Source organism: Mesocricetus auratus, unplaced genomic scaffold (genome assembly GCF_017639785.1).
Source record: "Mesocricetus auratus isolate SY011 unplaced genomic scaffold, BCM_Maur_2.0 Super-Scaffold_100023, whole genome shotgun sequence".
Classification (NCBI taxonomy): domain Eukaryota; kingdom Metazoa; phylum Chordata; class Mammalia; order Rodentia; family Cricetidae; genus Mesocricetus; species Mesocricetus auratus.
In genome coordinates, this window is record NW_024429204.1 from 25,652,693 (window position 1) to 25,671,260 (window position 18,568).

The 18,568-nt window shown below is 43.6% G+C and overlaps 1 protein-coding gene across 1 annotated transcript; it reads right to left on the reverse strand.

Annotated features, from left to right (window-relative positions):
• Positions 1 to 245: 245 nt before the first annotated feature.
• LOC101830260 (gasdermin-C) lies at positions 246 to 11,234 on the reverse strand. The gene is made up of 12 exons (XM_040730467.1): positions 11,024 to 11,234; positions 10,209 to 10,392; positions 9,022 to 9,178; positions 6,089 to 6,200; positions 4,027 to 4,137; positions 3,840 to 3,863; positions 3,601 to 3,630; positions 3,387 to 3,413; positions 2,477 to 2,616; positions 1,843 to 1,963; positions 1,328 to 1,401; positions 246 to 676 (listed from the first exon to the last, which is right to left on the reverse strand). Exons 1-12 carry the CDS (start codon positions 11,232 to 11,234, stop codon positions 437 to 439), a joined length of 1,431 nt encoding a protein of 476 aa, XP_040586401.1. The 3' UTR covers positions 246 to 436.
• Between the last annotated feature and the right edge of the window lie 7,334 nt (positions 11,235 to 18,568).

An 18,568-nucleotide genomic window follows, 5' to 3' on the forward strand; every position in this document is an offset into this window, starting at 1 on the left:
AGGAGCCCATAAGGACCCAGCCCTCCCTAAGACACTCTAGGCAGTTAATGCTGCTGGGCAAGGAGTCACATTGCTCAACAGTGTAGCCTCTGGGAAGTTACACTAACTTTCTCAGGTTAATAATCCCATAGTCCTGCAAACAACCCTAACTAAGTGCAGTAGAGCATAAAAATGTTCAATGAGAAGTTAGTAGATAAGCTTGGAGGAGATGGATTTTTAAAAAAGGACAACAGGGGAGGCGACTATGACCAAAACATATTATTTATATAATTGTGAATGAATAGCACATTCAAAAGAAGAACACTTAGTTAGCATCATTATTGCCAACACCTAGAACGTGCACAGTAAACTCCTCTCCCGTGTACGCCATGGTGCCATGTCTCAAATGCATCCAGGACTCAGCACTGGCTGGGCTGGGGCCAGGCTCTGAGCAGGGTTAGGCTTCTACAAGTTGCTGCAGGAACGACAGGCTCCCATAAAGCGCAGACATGGGCATCTTGGCTTCCAGATCCCAAGTTGACCTGGGATTATTCAGCTCCATCTGCAGCCCACACTCGCTCAGCAATCCGTAAGTAATGGCCAGGCCCTCCCCCTGGAGTGGGGCGAGGAGCTGAGGCTGCAGAGTGAAGGGGATGTTCCAGGGATACTTGAAGTTGGACTCCAGGATGCTCTTCACCTACAAGAAAGACTCTCAGGTTGGGCAGACCAGACTGTGACACCAGAGTGAGACATTCTGTCAGAGCAGCCTGGAGCCACACAGGACAATGAAATAAGCAAGATCCAAAGCCACCTTGTATAGTTTCTGCAGCTACATCACTGTAATAATAAAGTATGTGCTACACAAGAGTGTTTTGTGTGCATGTGTGTGTGTGTGTTCCTGTATGTGCTTGTGTTCACACGCACAGGTCTGTGTGCATGTGTGTGTATGTGTAGATGTGTGTGTGTGTGCGCATACACGCACACATGTGTTCCTGTGTGCATGCAGCTAAGCACACCTTTGTATTTACATATTAACATGTGTGGAAACAAAAGACAATTTGCAAATGGTAACAAAAAACAAGTGTGTAACTGAATTTCGTCTCCTTATTTCCCACAGAGATGCCTTCCTGGGTGGCTAATTTAGACCTAGCAGACCTTGCTTCTGAGGCCACCATAAGTACAGAGATGCTCATGACAGGTTCAAGTCCAACCTGCCTGCTCTTCAGACACAGAAGGCAACCACAGGTTACCTGGTTCCTCTCCTTGTGGAAACTTTCTTCTAGAATGTTCTTCCACTTCCTCCTTTCATCTCCCCTCCCTGGATGCCAGCCCCATGGAGGTTTCTTACCAGCTCTCGTTGGTGGAGGAGGAGCCTCTTCTCCGCAGACTGGGCCAGCAGACTGAGTTGGGTATCACTCAGCACTGGGGGAAAGACACATGAGGAAACAGAATGACAGACTCAGTACTGGTCTCTCACCATGAACTATGAAGCCAACGAGAGGAGAACTCTGGGACAGAGCAATTTTTCCCATTGGACTTCAGGTCAAGCTCACTCCCCTAGAAAGGACATCTGCCCTGGAACTGTGCTCTAGAATCCTAAGCGACATGAGCCACCGCATGAAAATCTAAGGGCTGAGGCAGGAATCTTCCACCAAGGCTGTGTTGGGAGCTTGGTGACTGCTCACTTTCTACACATTGGCCTCCATCTGAGGTACATGGACTGTTATCATTCTAGCCAGGCTGACCTTAGAGAGAAGGAGGATTGGGAATGGTCATGAGAACTCAAGAGCCCTGGGGAGGTGGCATCTAAAACAGCCCTCTGACAGCCAGCACTGGGACTCTCCCACTTTCCCCAGATCTTACCCATTAGGGCGTGAAGGAGATAAAGAAGGAGGTCCTTTAGGACATTCCATGAGTCCTTTCGCAGCTCATCGAGGATCATACCACCTGGGCCATCCATGTGCCCCAACTGATCCAACTCCAGCTAGAGGAGACAGGCGTTCTGTTAACATCACCACACTGCTGGGGTCTAGTTGACTTTATATATGCTGGACCACTCCTCTGCCATGAAGACACAGCCTGGCTCCCTTTTCCCTCCATTTTTCTCTTTTATGTCACGGGGTCTAATGCTGTTGCCCTCGGCAGCTCTGAACTTGCTATGTAGTCTAGGAAGGCCTTGAACTTGTCACCTTCCTGCAAGCAGATTCAGCCTACCAATCAGGCTCAAAACCCTTATGGTGTCATGTGCCTGTATCCAGAGGATTTAAGCAAGGCATGGACTAAAGCTTCTGCCTCCCCAGGAGAATCCTGAGCAGAATTCAGGGCACACACTCCCCAGCCCTCATCACTGAACAAGGAGCCCTTATCCACAGACTTTGACATCTTTCTCAGTCTCCTGGATACCATGGGCTTCCCTTCCCTCATGTATCTTGGCATGCCATCACCCAAACTGTCCTTTACAGGTTTGATCATCTCTAGAAAGCTATGGAAATCTCACCATGGACATCAGGTCATACAGAGTGTCCCTGTCTCCTAGCATGGGCAGGAGACTAGAGAATACAGCATCTTGAACGTCCTTTGAAAGAATGGGCAGCATCTGTGTTTTCTCAAAAATCTCTCTTTCTAGATTCAGGAAATCTGTTCACCGACAGAAACAAGAATCAGAAAGTTACAGCAACTCTGCAATTGAATATCCCTGACATGGTAAGCCCTAACCTGCAGTACCATTTCCAGTGCTACAGGCACCTCCATGGATAGCCTGCCTGGGCCCTGGTGAGGCAACTATCATGAAGTTAACAGTACTAGACAGCAGGCAGCTTCAGAGCTCTGGAAGGAGGGGACACAGCCCTGGGAGAGCAGATGGGCATCCTGAAAACTGCTTAGCACAGGTGGGAAAAAGTGTTCATTCTGGGTGTCAGGATGAAGTGTCCTATTATTATTACATTCCAGAGAAGACACCACTCACTGTTTCCGAATCAGTTTCCAAGGGTGACAAATGGGGACATGATTAGGAGTCAAGGACTTTGTATTTGTAAGGCACCTGGCACGTAAGAGTGAGCCTTATTGGGAAGACTCTCCACTGTCTATGGAGAATTAACCCAGCACTGCATTTTGGGAAACCCTGGTTCTGCCAAACGTCCTCTGGGTGATCTGTGAGTGTGAGAGGGACCATAGTGGAAGCTCAGAGGCATGGGCACTCTGATTATTTCACATTGCCCTCGCTGGAGTGCTGCCTGCTTCCTGGTAAATCCTCAGTGAAACAGTAGTGCACACAGGTGCACTGTCTGCTAACTAAATTGGAAATCTAGACCTCAGTTTTCTGAGTTCCAAAGAGTTTCTCAAATGAGTTCCAAGCCTAGGGTTTCCTGTGTGAAATCTAGATCCCCCCACCACCAAAATCAACTCACCATTATGTAAGGGTTCCTCTAACCTTCCTAGAAAAGAAGACACACACATTGGAGATTCCCTCTCCTGCTTCTCCTCCTGCCCCATCCAGTCTATGCCTTCCCCAATCCAGTCTTCCATGACCTTTACCCTCCCGCAGGAACCAGAGCCAGGGATAGGGGTGACACAGTAAGATGACCCAGATCTCCATAACAACCCCACCAGACACACACTCACCAATTGGAGCGATGTAATTTATCGGCTCCTCTAGATAGAGAAAACATATTGCCCAATCAAGAATTAGTATTTGACCTTACTTTCGATGTGTCCCTGACATTTCTCTATTATCCAACCCCACTCTAGTGGAGAAGAGATCTCAAGGTCCTGGGCAAGGTCAGTCAGGTGGGTTTTTGTAACTTGGGTGTCATCAGGAAGGAGCAGGTTTGATTTTCTTGTCCCCAGAATCGTTCACTCACCTATCGTTATTGAATAATGTATCTCTGGAAAGAGAAAGAGAAGGGTTCATTCACTCTCTGAACCCCTCCCCATACCTCTGACCTTTCCAACTCCTCCACCCTCCCTTTTCAAATGGCAACTCCACTTTCATGAGAAACTCCCTGTGATAAATCCATCCCCAGGTAGATCCTGTCCAACAAAACATACCTGTGTCCCTTCTAGATCTGAAACTCTCATCTGAGGCAACAGGAAGACCTTGGAACCTAGGGAATGCACCTAGAAAGGTTTTCTTCTTGCCACTACCAGAAAGGAGAATGGCTGAATGGAAAAGAAACTCGGTTAGTAGAAATGCAGTTACACCTGCTAGTTCTTCCCCACAACCCATTTCAGGACTCTCAGACCAAACCCCAGGGAAGATGTCAACCGAGACACTAGCCTCTGTGACCTGTGAACCAGGTCCATTCACAGGTGCCCGGAAGCTTGCGTTTTATGTTATTGAATTATGTATGTCTGTGTGTGTGTGTGTGTGTGTGTGTGTGCCAACAGCACATACAGAGGTCAGAGGACCACACAGGGAGTCAGTTATCTCCTTCCATCATGTGGTACCTGAAGGTGGAGCTCAAGGCATCAGGCCTGGGGACAGCACCTTTACCAACCAATCCCTCCCACCAGCCTGAAACCTGCATTCCCAATAGGCATCCAGGTGACCATTAAGTCTTCTGACATCCAAGTATTCCCCATGAGGGCAGGGAAGCCAGATCAACAGTTAACAGACACTGCTGCTCTTGCAAAGGACCACACCCACATGGCAGCGCCATCTTCTGGCCTTCTTGGGGCATTGCATAGACACACTACACTTAATGCAGGCAAAACGCAACTACTCATAAAACAGATAAACAAACACTCCACGAGGTGAAGCTTCCTCCTGCCCTGTCCTATCGGCTCCTTGTCAGCCTTCAGTTACCAGCTGTCCCCTCCTTATCCACTCATCTGGCAATCCTGCATTGTTTTGCAGTGTATCCAGAGTAACATGGATACTAACATGTTAAGTTAAACTTACATGTTAACTAACAAAGTTAAACAAAAAGCAAACTTCAGAGTGTGTCTGCAAGTCACCTTCTGAGCACTAGGGGGCGAACAGGGCATCTTGTCTACACAATCAGGCACAGCAGGGAGGGACCCAGCTGGGACAGTGTGCTCACTGGCAAGCAGGAATTTAGTTCTCATCACAGACCAGAAAGGACTTAATAAGTGATGGCAAACCATCTGTCCCCAAACTGTCTTCAGTCCTCAGGTTCACCAAGCTCTTTGCTTAACCAAACAACTCTCTGCACCTTCAGAAGACCTCACCCCAGAGCCCCCTCCCATCATCACCTCCTCTCTCAATGCTCCCCTTTATTCGGCTCCGCTAAGTACCCTCTATATGGGACATCACATTTCCATTCCATGCCACCTCAGCCTTTACAGTTTATCTTCCCCTGGGTTTGGCATCTACATATGGCCTTGCTTATGTGGGAACAACATCTGATCTAATCAGATTGGGAGATTTTGTTTGCTTGTTTGCTGCCAATGCTTTTCATAAAGTGTTCACGTTCTCTCATCAGTATCTTTTCACTTAGCATATCTGTAATGGTAAGGACACCCCCCCCAGGCATTTCTAAGGCATCACAAACTTTGAATCTATTCCTTCTGATAGAGTGTAGATAATCTTTCTCTAGAAGCCATCATCCAGGAAGTATACCATACTCCTAATGCTTCCTTGTCTTTGCTGCCAACTAGGGGATGGACTCCGGGGCTTTCCCTTGGCCAGAATTTACAAGATAAATATTTCAGAAGAAAACCCTATGCTGTGTTGTCCAGACAGTCTGCCTACGGTTTCATTTGGGCTATGCTTCCATTATTTTATGGGGATTTAATGTGGATTTAGGAATCACCTGGTGGGCCTGGAGTCCCCTGCTGACATCCCCGAGTGTCAAAACCTTGACTGGCTAGAGATGGACGACTAGAAAAGCCTAGGATTGTGCCTTGGCTCATCCAACTAAACAGACCTCCATTTGAGCAACCCAGGTTGAATGCCTTCCCACATGGGAGGCTGTCTCTGCATCTACAGAGAGTAGTGTTTGAGCTTGGCCATGCTTAGAGGTGTCTAAGGATGGAGAGACATGTGCCTCGGCAGTGAGAATTGCTCCTCCAGATCTACAGACAGGAGAGAAGAGAAGGTTCAGGTCATTGGACACCCCAAACCCACTTGGCCCCCACATCTGCTCACCACAAGTGTCATTCTCAATGACCAGTTGCTTCTTCCTGTAGGCCACCACTGCACCCTTTGGAATAGGTACTAAATTCTTTGTCTCCCTTTGCCACTGTCCCTGGGCTTGAAGCTGGGGAAACAAAACATTCCTAAAAATTCATACCGCTTGGTCTCATAAAAATTATGATTACTCTTAATCAATGCAACATATGCCTGTAACTGAAAAGTCAAATGAATCCAGAAAGCGCATGAGGAAACACCAGCAGTCTCTCATTCCCCTTCCTCCTGGTCCCCGTGTTCAGGTATTGCTCCTCCCCTGTTAGGACAATATTTACCTACACTGAGATTTTAGAGGTGAGCCTGGAGAGGCCAGGCAACTGAACCCAGAGCACCATGAATACCAGGCTAGTGTCCGCCCCTGAGCAATACACCAGCCCTGCTGCAATGTCTTCATTTTTACAAATATTTCCTGGCTCCTTCTGCACTGAGGGTCTCATTCTCATACTCCACACTCAGTGCTGACAGCTCCACCCATGTTCACACCTGGGATTCTGGGCAGGAGCTTAGTCTCTGTCAGCTGTGGGTGAGACTGCATCTCCTCATCCCAGTCTTGTCTCTCTGGGGAAGTGGGATGTCTTTTGTCATTTCTGTCCTGTTGCTTATTATCTTCTGGGGAGCTGGGAACTACATGCCTGAAAACACTAATTCCTAAGGACACCTTTAACTTTCATTTGGTTCACATTTTGAAGGAGATAGAATCCTAAGTTGGAATTCCCTGGGATTTAAGTTCTTTTCCTTTTTATGTACAGTTTTCCTTCTCTTACATACTGTTTAATGTTTGAGAATTTCATATATGCATGTAATGTATTTTGATCACACTTCCATATTGACATGTGTTTGTTGTGTGGACATCTTTTTCTGTTCACTATCACCCCAGCTGTCAGTTTTCGAACCTCCTGATTTGATCGGTGCCTGAGACTCAGTCTTGGGACCACTCAGTGTTGGTGTCAGCTGGGGCATCTGAAGTGGCCCTAAGTCAGCCAGAGCTGGATGGAGTTTCTGAACACAGGAACAAACCTTCCAAAGGGTTAGCAGGGACTCGCTGTGGATACTTAGAATCCTGTAGCAGGCTTCCATGTTTCTACTGTGGTCCTTCGGGAACAGGGACTGGAGTCAATGGTGCCATGGTGTTCCAATGTGTATTTGTACAGCCATGCTCACACAGAGTTCTTGGTGAGTCATACAACAAAACGAAAAGGCTTGAATGGGGGAAAGGGACTTGAAAGGAAGAGGGTGGATTGATCAGTGTGGGAGGATGGTAAGGGAGCCCAGGGTGAGAGTAATCTGAATGCATTATATACATCTATCAAATAATCAAAAATAAGCTTAACTAAAATACTTAAGGAATGCAGGATTAAAATACAGAAGGGAGGGGAGAGATAATATTCCATATTTAAGCTAATATTGAATTTTCTGTTAATTTGTAAATAATGCTTGGTCGTGATGAGTACATTATGTAAATAACACATACATAAAGGTATTTAAATATTGCCCCTTCAGACACTTTATCAAATCCAGGCATGGAGGACATACATGTAATCCCCTGGCATTTGGAAAGTGGAACCAGGAGGGCCAGGAGTTCAGGGTCAGCCTCAGCTCCACAGCCAGTTTGAAGACAGCCTAGGCTATGTGACACCTTATCTCAACAGTATTTGTTATCAGGTGATCACAGAATGTATAGTAACAGCTGCAGTTTAATGAAGATGTTCCAATGTTTTCCCAGCCATGAAACTCAGTGTGAAAATAACACAAGATCCTCATATTCCCATGTCTGCAGCATCTGCCCTTCACTCAAAACAAAACAAGGTACCAAACAATTATGTCTATTGTGGAATTTATCAATATTTGCTAATCTTATTAATAAACATTATAAATGAGGGCATCAGAATGCAATCTAAGCAGCTGAGCTAACCAGCTGACCCTGGCCTTAACTGACCTAGGGAGAACCAGTCTCCATACCAGAGAACTAACTCTGCCCCTTGCTGGTCTGGCCCTCATAGGATAGCTACCCCCTTTTATTGGGGAAAGCTGACCACACCCCTTATCACAGGCATGGGAGAGATGGCTTAGCCCATCACATGACGGGGATGATCCCAACACCCTAACTGACCAGATCAGCTGCCACCCAGACTTTCAGCTGACCCACCAAAATATCTGCCCCATCTATGACATGCTGGAGTGCATGAAGAGACTGGTCCTGTGGTACAATCGTCACAGGACCACCATAACTCTGGGCAACAGCTGGATATCTAAGAGGAAGTTCAGCGAGGGTCCAGTAACAGTGAACATTTGCAAATGAAGGCGTTTGGATAAAGGAGAATACTGCAGGATACAGAGGCTGCCAACGTCACTAAGATGAATGAAGAGGGGATGGAGAGCCGGAAACGACAGAGGAGACAAGCATCTTTTCTGATTGTCTTGTTTCATTTGATTGCTTTTTTTTGTATGTTTTGGGATTTTCTTTATTTGTTTAATTAATATTCTTTTGTGGTTTCTACTTTTTAACTTTTATTTTTATTATTTCTTCTGATTTTGGATTTGTTTGTTTAATGAATATACTTGTTTGTGTTTTGTGTTTTTTGTTTTTGTTTTTCTTTTCTTTTTAAGTTTCCCTTTAGGGGGATGTTACAAGGATGAAGGGTGTATGCGGAGGGACTGGAAAATGAGTGAGATTGGGGTACATGGTGTGAAATTCTCCAAGAATCAATACAGATTATGTTTAAAGAAAAGAAAGCAATCTAAGATCAGGGATTAACACATATTACATAGGTGCAGAGGAAAATAATGACCCCATCCTCTGAGCCCTAGAAGCTGGTACCCAAAAGCCCTTGAGAAGCAAAGGTGCACTGGCCACACTCCTGTTTTATCCCATCCCCATTCCACACCTTGGCAAACTGGGGGGTGAGCACTTGTCCTGAAAGGTCCTCAGTACTGCTGTCTTCCAACACTGTAGCCTTGGTGACTTCATAGGCCTCGGTCACCACATACAGGTCCTTCCTTCCAATCCAGCAATCCTTCACAAATGATGGCTCATTTTCCACCAGTTTCCTGAAGGTGGGAAACGAGAATGAGGAGATCCAAATGGCTAATTTCATAGAAACAGACACCAAATCATGAGAAAACAAACAATACCAAAAAAAAAAAAGAAGAAGAAAAGAAAAGAAATCTTCAGCGACAGGTTGGGGTGTGGCCCTGTCTATACAGTGCTGGCCATGTAAGTATGAGGACAGGAGCTCAGATCCCCAGGAACCATGGTAAAGCCCGGTGTGGTTATAGTTGACTATGCTACATGTGCTTGAGTCTGAGCAGACAGGAAATGCTCTTGCTGTCACAATAGCAGTTGCTGAGCTGGCAGGGTGGATGAGCATAGACAGGTGGAGTTGACTGAGTTTGATTCCAGGACACACACAGCAGAGGGAGAGATCTGACTCCTGCAAGCTGCCCTCTGACTACTATATTTGAGCCATGGAATGAGGGTGAGCATACACACACACACACACACACACACACACAGACACACAGAGAGAGAGAGAGAGAGAGAGACTATAAATAAATGTAATAAAGAAAAATATGAAATAATGTTTACCAGATGGAGTGATAATGTTACTGACACGCATATGCATATATAAGATGGACTGACTTACATGCATATATCACACCAAAATGCGGCACATAAAACATACACTTCTACCTCAACATTATGCCTCAGAAGAGATGTGGTACAAATCAACTATGTGTTCAAGTGATGACTACAGTCATCCTCACATTTTCATCAATATCCAACCATTTACCTCTACGATTCTTTCCTCCATACATGCCCATCCTCAAGACAACGAACAGAAGCTTCCATCAGATCAGAGCCTTCCTCATCTATCTTGTTTTTCTGTCCCCTTCACATTAATGGAACAGTAGTGGGTGATTGTGTATTAATGAGTATTATTAGGGCACTATAAATCATTATTCATTTCAGTCACTTGTAAGAAAATAAAGTAGAATAATGTGAGCTGTCATAAACAGTCCCAAATGCCTCTTTACCTAGGAGAAAACATCCCAGAAATTGGCTGACCCATTCTTTCACCTGTTTTGAAGAATTCCAAGTTTTGATGCTGGGATGCTGGTACACTGAACCTCAATGTCATATCCATAGGAATGACCAAACCCTGTTGACACACTTCCTTCTGCAATGGCATTGACACCCACGTTACCCTTCAGTTTCTTGGATACAATGCGTTTGAAGGGCATGGGAGCTGACACTTCAGTCTCTGAAGAGGAAAGGGGACAGAAGTTTAGCCAAGAATTCACTGTAGGATAACTGCTCTAGAAACTAGTAAATATGAGGCTAGTTCTCCTCCTCATTTACACCTTAGCCAAGAAGTTAGCTAATAATTAATTGTATATAATAAATATAATTAATTAATATGTGTAATATCATTACTACAGAGGGGAAATTCCAGAACCAATTCAAGCATTGTCTTAATCCTTGCAAACCAAATGTATCATTTGTGCAGTGTCTAGGAGAATCATATTTCCAAGTACAGAATCCAGTCCCAGGGCAGGTCCCTGAAAAAGAAAGAGGTCTTCAATTTGCAGAGTGACCTCAGTCTGGATCCTAATTCTACCAGTTTGAAGTGTGTAACTTCGAACAAGTTGTTTTAGGAGCCTCAATTACGTTTTTGTAACATGGTTATCATATCTCCATCTGAAGAGGCCCTTGGAATACTATATGACTGAATGCAAGGAAGGATCCTGAAAATGAGGGGATTCTTAAAGGACCCTCCTTGTCCTTTTTCTTTAAGAGGGATGACTCAAGAGCTACATGTCTGAGCAGCTCATGGGTCTGGGATGTTTCACCACTGGAAATGCTGATATTCTCTGCCTCCAGGCTAATCATACCTGGGCTGGGAACATTTGGCTCTAAGATCTGCAGAAGGGAATATCCAACTGGAATATCTTCAGATGTCCAATGCCATGACTGAGAAGTCTTCTGCAGTATCGCAAACTGACGGAACTTAGTTGCATCTGATAGACATTTGACAGGACACAGATCTTTTCCTTGAAGCTTTTTGACCACATCCTTGCAAATCCGGTCGAATGAATAGGGCATGTTGCTAGTGTCAGACAGAAGGAAGCACACAGTTTATTTGAGAAGAAGAAGAGTGTAGTTGACTCTCACTGACTCCTGATATTTTTCATAAACCCCCCAAAGTGTAAGAAAGCCTTCACATCAGCATACAGCAGAGATGGCCACGTCCACGGTACCCTTGAACTATCCCAAATAGTCAAATACAGACCCAGCTTAGAGACCCATAAGAAGATGAATGGAGGCAAAGACTGGAGGGATGACTCTCAGGTTAACGACACTCTGTTGTTCCAGAGGGCACAGGTTCAATTCCCCACACTTACATGGACCTCACCACCATCTGTAACCCCAGTTCCAGGACATCCTATTACCTCTTCTCACCAGGCACACACATTGTATACATATATGCAGACAAAACATCCATGCACATAAAATAAATAATTTTTAAAAGATTAATGTAGAAAGAAAATGTGGTATATATGCATTGTTAAGTTTTATTCATCGTAAACTCTGAAATTGCACCATGTACTGAATGGAACTAAAGACCATCCATGCCAAATGAAATAGACTAAGCACGGAAATACAGATATTGCATGTCTCTCTGGTATATACATACCACACGATATGTATACAGGATTCCATAAGTCTATGTATAAATATATACACATAAATTTATATGCAAATATATGCATAGATGTATGTGTATATGTACATATATACACATAAAATGTCTGTATGAAGTACAAAATCAGAAAGGAACAATTGTCAGGGAGTTAGGGGGCTGCAGAGATGGGTCAGGAGAACTAGAAAAAATAACGTGGTGAACATGAACAAAACATGTACTGTGTGAGGATGCCACAATTAAAAACATTATTTCATGCTAATTTAAAATAGCAGTAAATACCAAAAGAAATTAGCGTGTTAGCAACTTGAATAGGATAGGCATCTCTCTAAATAAGAAATTAAATCAGTCCCTGCCACAAATCCTTCCCTGGCACAAATCATGACCTAGGTTCAAGACACAGTACTACCAATAAGAAATGTAAATAACAATAAGACAAAGAAAACACAATGTTACCAGGTATCACAAAAATGTTAACCACAATCACAATGAGATATTGTATCTGCATAAAAGTATAAATAACTGTCAGTAATAATGTTTAAATAATGGAACCTTGTGCACTGTGTGAATGTAAAAATGTTATCTCCTCTAAAGAAATAAACATGATTTCTCAAAAACTTAACGGAATTGAAAACCAGATATCATCCCAACACATGGGATCCAGAGACAGGTAGATCTCTATGAGTTCTAGGCCAGCCTGGTCTATAGTGAAAGTTCCAGGACAGTAAGGGCTACACAGAAAAACCCGGTCTTGAGAAAATGTAAAATTGAAAACAACAAAATAGCACACTCATGTTCATTGCAGCACTACTCACAAAGACCAAAATGTGGAAACAATCTAACTGTCCATCAACAGGATAAGGAAAAATGTGACATCTGTTATCAACCTTAAAGGGAAAGAAAGTTTACAAAATGCAATCATTTGATGAATCTTGAGGATATTGAAATATATGTCACTCAAGGGTAAACACCCTTGGATTTATTTATATGAATTATCACAGACTCTCCAAGACCCAGAGTGCACAAGGATGCTTGCTACTGGAGGAGAGAGGAAGGGAACATTGTTAGTCAATCAGGTTGATGTTTCATTGGCACAAAATGAAGAAACTGCACACCTGCTAGCAGGGTTTGGAACAATATATTGTTGTGTATTTTAAAACCTGTTGAAGGCAGAGCTCCTGTTAGGAATTTTACCATAATATATTAAATATTATAGAGTTATTATCCATGCATACAGTACTAACTCTATATAGCTGGCTATTTCTAGGGTAATAATCAAAATCCGCAGATGTTCAAGTGACTTTTCATATGACCACACAAAATTCCAAGATACTTTAAACTGTTTATTGAAAGCAAAGGAATAAGGAGTTAGTTCACCAGATACAATAAAGATAAATAGGTGTTTTACTGGGGAACAACTTACACAGATAAGATGAATAACTGTCGCGGCTTTCCTGCTCCAAAAGATGTAGTCTCTGCCCTTCCGATGCCCTCTGCAATCCAAGAGAGTGCACCCACAGCTGCTCTACCTTAGATCACCTGAACCCATGCCCAAAGGGTGTGGCTACTTCTTCAGGTTCACTGGCAAGGCCAGATGCCATTACAGTTTATAGAGTACAATATCATTTTAAATACTGTACCAATACCAGTTTTGTCATAAACAACCTAATGGAGGAGAGTTTTGTTTTGGGGGGGTTGACAAAGGGTTTCAGTAGGCCCAGTCCACAGTTGCTTTAGACCCTGCTTTTTGGCTGAACATCACAGTGACAGGAGAATAAGGAGGAGATAATGGTTGACTTCTCGGCAAGCAAGAAACAGAGAAATATACAAGGATGGGACGTGTAGCCCCAAGTTCATTTCCCCACAGTAATATTTCCACTAGCCCCCACCCCCATCTTTAAGTTCCCCAGGACCCTGAAAACAGTGACAGTAGCAAAAGTTCAAAAATAACTTGGGGGCACAGGACATTTCACATCCAAAGCATGGCGTTAAACAAAAACAGACATAGTTGTTGCAGAATCCTGCACGCACAAAACAGAGTCTGAACATGTTCTACTCTGATCCAAGGCTTCTGAATTTTCAGTTTTAAATATTTAGTTTTCAGTTTTATCTAGGGTGTGTCTGTGTGTGTGCAACATATGAGTGCCCATGAGGCCAGCGGAGGGTAGCAGATCCACGAATTTGAGGTTCAGGTGACTGTGAGCCACCCACTGTGGGTGTGGGAACTGAACTGGGGTCCTTTGAGAGACAAAAAAATGCTTAAAACAGCTGAGCCATTTCTCTAGCCCCTAAATATTTCCTTTTACACATATGTATATGTGTCTTGAGGTATGTGTGTGTATGTATGTATGAATGCTTGCTTGCTTTAATGTGTAGAGGCACATATTTACATGGATGTATGTACAGGTGTGTATATGAAGGCCTGTGTCTGTCACTGAGTGACTGTCAATCACTCTCCATCTTCTATATTGAGACAAAGTCTTTTACTGACACCCTAGCTCTCCATTTCAGCTAGTCTGGTTAGCCAGCATGCAGAGATCCCCTAGCTATATCTCCTGCCTGCTGAGATTACAGGTGAGCACCTTGCCCACTGGGTTTTAACTGGGTTCTGGGGATTAGAAGTATGAGACTCACAGTAAGTGCTGTACCTGCTAAGCCATCTCCCTAAGTTCTGTTCTGAATATGATCAGTCAATTGTCACTTAATTCTAAAGCTGCAGGATCCATGAATCCATAAAGCCAACTCTACTACCAATGGGCAAAAGAGAACATAATTGACACAAAGAATAACCTTGTGACATGGAAAGTTCCTCAGTATAAAATTCCCAGCAGTAAAGAATGTGACGTACTTCTGAAGCTATCCATGACAATGATCAAATACTAGACATTCAAAGCTGATAATAAGACAACTACTCAAGATTTATGCAGAGTCAAAAAATTAATGTTGGGATTTATGTGAGTGATGAGAAGGACAGAGGATCATATCAGAATTTCGTATTTCTAGATTGGGCCACATGATGGAGGTGGTGCCATTTCCCTGGGTGCCATTTCCAAGTGGAGAATATTTAATTCATACCTCAGCACCTTGATTTTGAGAGCCAGGGAAAGATTAAAACAGACAATCATACAAACCAGCAAAAGGCAGTAGAAACTACCATGGAGATAAAACACTTGAGACATAGATGGGTGGGTAGAAATGAAAACCTTGGCTGTAGACACGCGTGACCTTGCCTGTGTCAACACCCAACCTGAACAAAGATGTATCAGAGACCTAGCCCCTACCCTTACACCTGCTTGTGAGCACCGCACATGTAGCACTGATTCCAGTTGGTATTAATAACAACCCAGAGACAGATATTTAGGTTAAAACTGAAGATCTGAAAAGAAAAGGGACCAGCTGCTAGCTCTTACCTCTACCTCAGACTGATAGGGTGATCCTGTCTTCGAGAATTCACTCTGCAGAGCCCTCCACCAAACCTCAGAGTGACTTATATGCCTCTCTCCACCCAGCCAAATCACCGCTGTCTCCACCTCCCTGGTGTGGGATTAAGGGCTTGTCATCCCAAGTGCTGGGATCAAAGGTGTGAGCTGTGTTTCTTTTTTACACTGCTTCACTCTCCTGTAGCCCAGGGTGACCTTGAACTCACAGAGATCCATCTACCTCTGTCTCCCAAGTGCTGTCCTCTATGGCTAACTAGTGGCTTAGGTGTGTGTGTGACTAACTGGGAGCTTAGCTCTGCACTCTGATCTTCAGGCAAGCTTTATTTGTTAGATTACAAACAAAATATCACCCACTAAGTCTCTTAGGGAGAACCTAACGAAGGAAAGCTTCCTTCCCTGCATATCACATTGCATAGGAACTAACCAGTCAACTCATTTTACAACCAGCCTGAACGACCATCTCTGACCCTGCAGCCTCCTCTCCTTCCTCACCCTCTCATCCCATCAGCATTTACCAGGCTGACACCGGTTTTCCTCCTCTAGAGAAAGTGCAACTGAATTCAGCTCCTCTCAGTCCCTGTGTCTTTTGATTTACAGTTGGTGCAAACTCCAGGACCAAACCAACGTGGTTCTCCTCACAGTGTTTGTTTTGCTTTAACAGGTTTGAGTCAGTGTTCAGCACACTCATCTAGACATGTAAGCACACACATGACCTCTTCTCTCTGAGAACTGAGCTCTGAGCACAGAACCAGTGTTCAAAACCACCATCCAAAGACCGTGGGTCAGCACCAGAGAGCATCTGAAGGTGTGCCTGCAAGGCTCCCCTGGCTCAGAGAAGGGGGGGTTCTTAGGAAACAGTCTCTTTTTACAGCAAAAACCAGCTGAACAAGTCTGGTTCAAGATTGTCAGAAAACGAGGTTGGAACTATTCACTGCCTAGCTATTGGCAGTTCAGGTTTTTATTGCACCAATAACAGCAATAAACCTTCACACAGGGTACAAATATCCCACAACAGTTTATAGAAGATATAGATGAACCTTAAACAAAACCCACCTGTTTTTAAATGAATCTTGGATGGATGTACATTATCCCTTAAAGCTGGTCCTTATAAACATTACCAAATGCAGGACAATAACAAGAGAACTCTAGTGATTTAAATACATAGTTGTTTGAACTTTGACCTTGGAAGTTATAATAACCTATTGTCCTCATATAAAACAAATGTCATCTTGTACACACTCTGCATAACACACTCGGTTTATCCAGAACTCCTTAGGCTTCCTAGCTTCATGTGTTTCTTTTCCATTCTGGAAGTATTCAGCCAACTCAACTTAGAAAAAAAGTCTTATCTAGAAGAAATCCATCTTTACTAACATATATATATATATATATATGTACTCTTGAATATTTTAATTTTTTCTTCTACTTACACTTTCCCTTGTACTTCTGATTACTATCATGAGATATAATAACATTAATAACAGGTATTAAGCCCCTCTGAGTCATCATCTCCACCCTGAAGCCCAAGCAAACTGATGCCTCCTAGGAAAGTCATTTGACCGCATGACGTTGCTTCTGTTTGGAAAGCACTGTCTCACTGAAACGTTCTGTCTATTTCCTGAGAAATTTGTGTATGCACGTTTGGTTGGAAAGTCTTTTCTGTGTTTTCTGGCGTGTTTGTAAGTTTGCTGCCAGCATGCATCCGGAACAAAAATGGTTTGGGGACGTTGGCTGACAGCAGCCGGTCACCACCCAGGCTGGTGTGGCTGCATTTACGGTCAGGGCTCAGAATTTATCTCTGGACCTGAATTCGGATGATACAGATGAACGGTTTTATGCTGTTCTTTATTTGAAAGTTGGCTCTAGCATTGGGTTATGGCACTTTTTCCCTAGAACCAGACATGCGTATTTAAAAGTTCCATCTATGTAGCTCTGTCAGTCTGAGCCCCTGACACAGTGACAGAGAGAAGAAAACAAAACTGAACAGACAAAAAATATAGATGGCTCGGTTTACATGAACATTCTCTACTTTAAATTTTATAATTTTATTTTGTTACATATGGTTAAAAATATAATAAATTTAAAACTAGCTAAAAAGTTAAAACTAGTAACACTGGGCATAGAAAATTAAAAATCTATGCATGGGCCAATTCTGTGTGTGTGTATTTAAATATATATATTTAAATTAAAAACAATCTTATTTTGCATATCAATCCCAGTTCCCTCTCCCTCCCATTCTCCCATTCCCCCCACCGACTCCCCCCCCCATCGACTCCACAGGGAGAGTGAGGCCTCCCATGAGGGATCATCAAAATCTGTCACATCATTTGGGGCAGGACCTAGGACCTCCCCCATGTATCTAGGATAATAGAGTATCCCTCCTTTTGGAATGCACTCCCAAAGCCCATTCCTGCATCAGGGATAAATACTGGTTCCCCCGTCAGAAGTCCCATGGGCTGCCCAGGCGTCCTAACTGACACCCACGTTCTGGGGGTTGGTTGGGTGCTATGCTGCTTACCCAGCTGTCTGACTGGGGTCCATGAGCTCCCACTTTCTGAGGTCAGCTGTTTCTGTGGTTTCCTCAAGATGGTCTTGACTCCTTTGCTCATCATTCCTCCCTCTCTACAACTGAATTCCAGGAGTTCAGCTCAGTACTTGTGTGTATATCTCTGTTTCTGCTTTCATCAGTTACTGGATGAAAGCTCTAGGATGCCATTAATCCATGGTACATAGAGTCTAAGGAATGGCAGCAGTTTAGTGTGTGTGTGTGTGTGTGTGTGTGTGTGTGTGTGTGTGTGTGTGCAGATAGGTATAACTGACAGGAGAAAGGTACAAACCATGATCTTGCAAGTAGCTTTCAGGTGGGTGTCTGACCTATGACCATTCCAAATTGCCAAGTGTTGTCAGTCAATATAAAACAGGAGGTTTTAAAGATGTACAAAAAAACAAAAAACCCCACAAGAATGTAAAGTGTCTCGGTATTTATGTTGGTGGAATTTTAACATTTTTTGCTTAACATTTTCTCAATGGTAGTTTAAGAAAAATGCTAATTTAAAAAAATAACATAAAATAAAATCTATGCATGGGTAATTTTAAAGAAATCCTGCGATATGATTCCAGCACCTCCACCCCTTTGCCTGAAAGAAGGAAGCTGGGTGTGGGGGGGAGTTGTTAAGGGGAGTGGAACTTTGAATCTCAGTCTTCAGGTGTAGCTCCCAGAGTTGAGAAGGGTGCAGGAAGCAGGTGTGGCTCCTTGTCAGACTAGAGGAGCCGTTTGTAAACCTATAAACATACAG

Excerpts from the sequence above, each read along its gene's own strand:
- LOC101830260 (XM_040730467.1), bottom strand. The coding sequence starts at position 11,234 with ATGCCCTATTCATTCGACCGGATTTGCAAGGATGTGGTCAAAAAGCTT. Across the intron at positions 6,201-9,021 it reads AAGTGCTCACCCCCCAGTTT|CTTCAAGCCCAGGGACAGTG; the intron begins GCCAAGGTGTGG and ends TTGTTTCCCCAG. Across the intron at positions 677-1,327 it reads TCCTCCACCAACGAGAGCTG|GTGAAGAGCATCCTGGAGTC; the intron begins GTAAGAAACCTC and ends TCTTTCTTGTAG.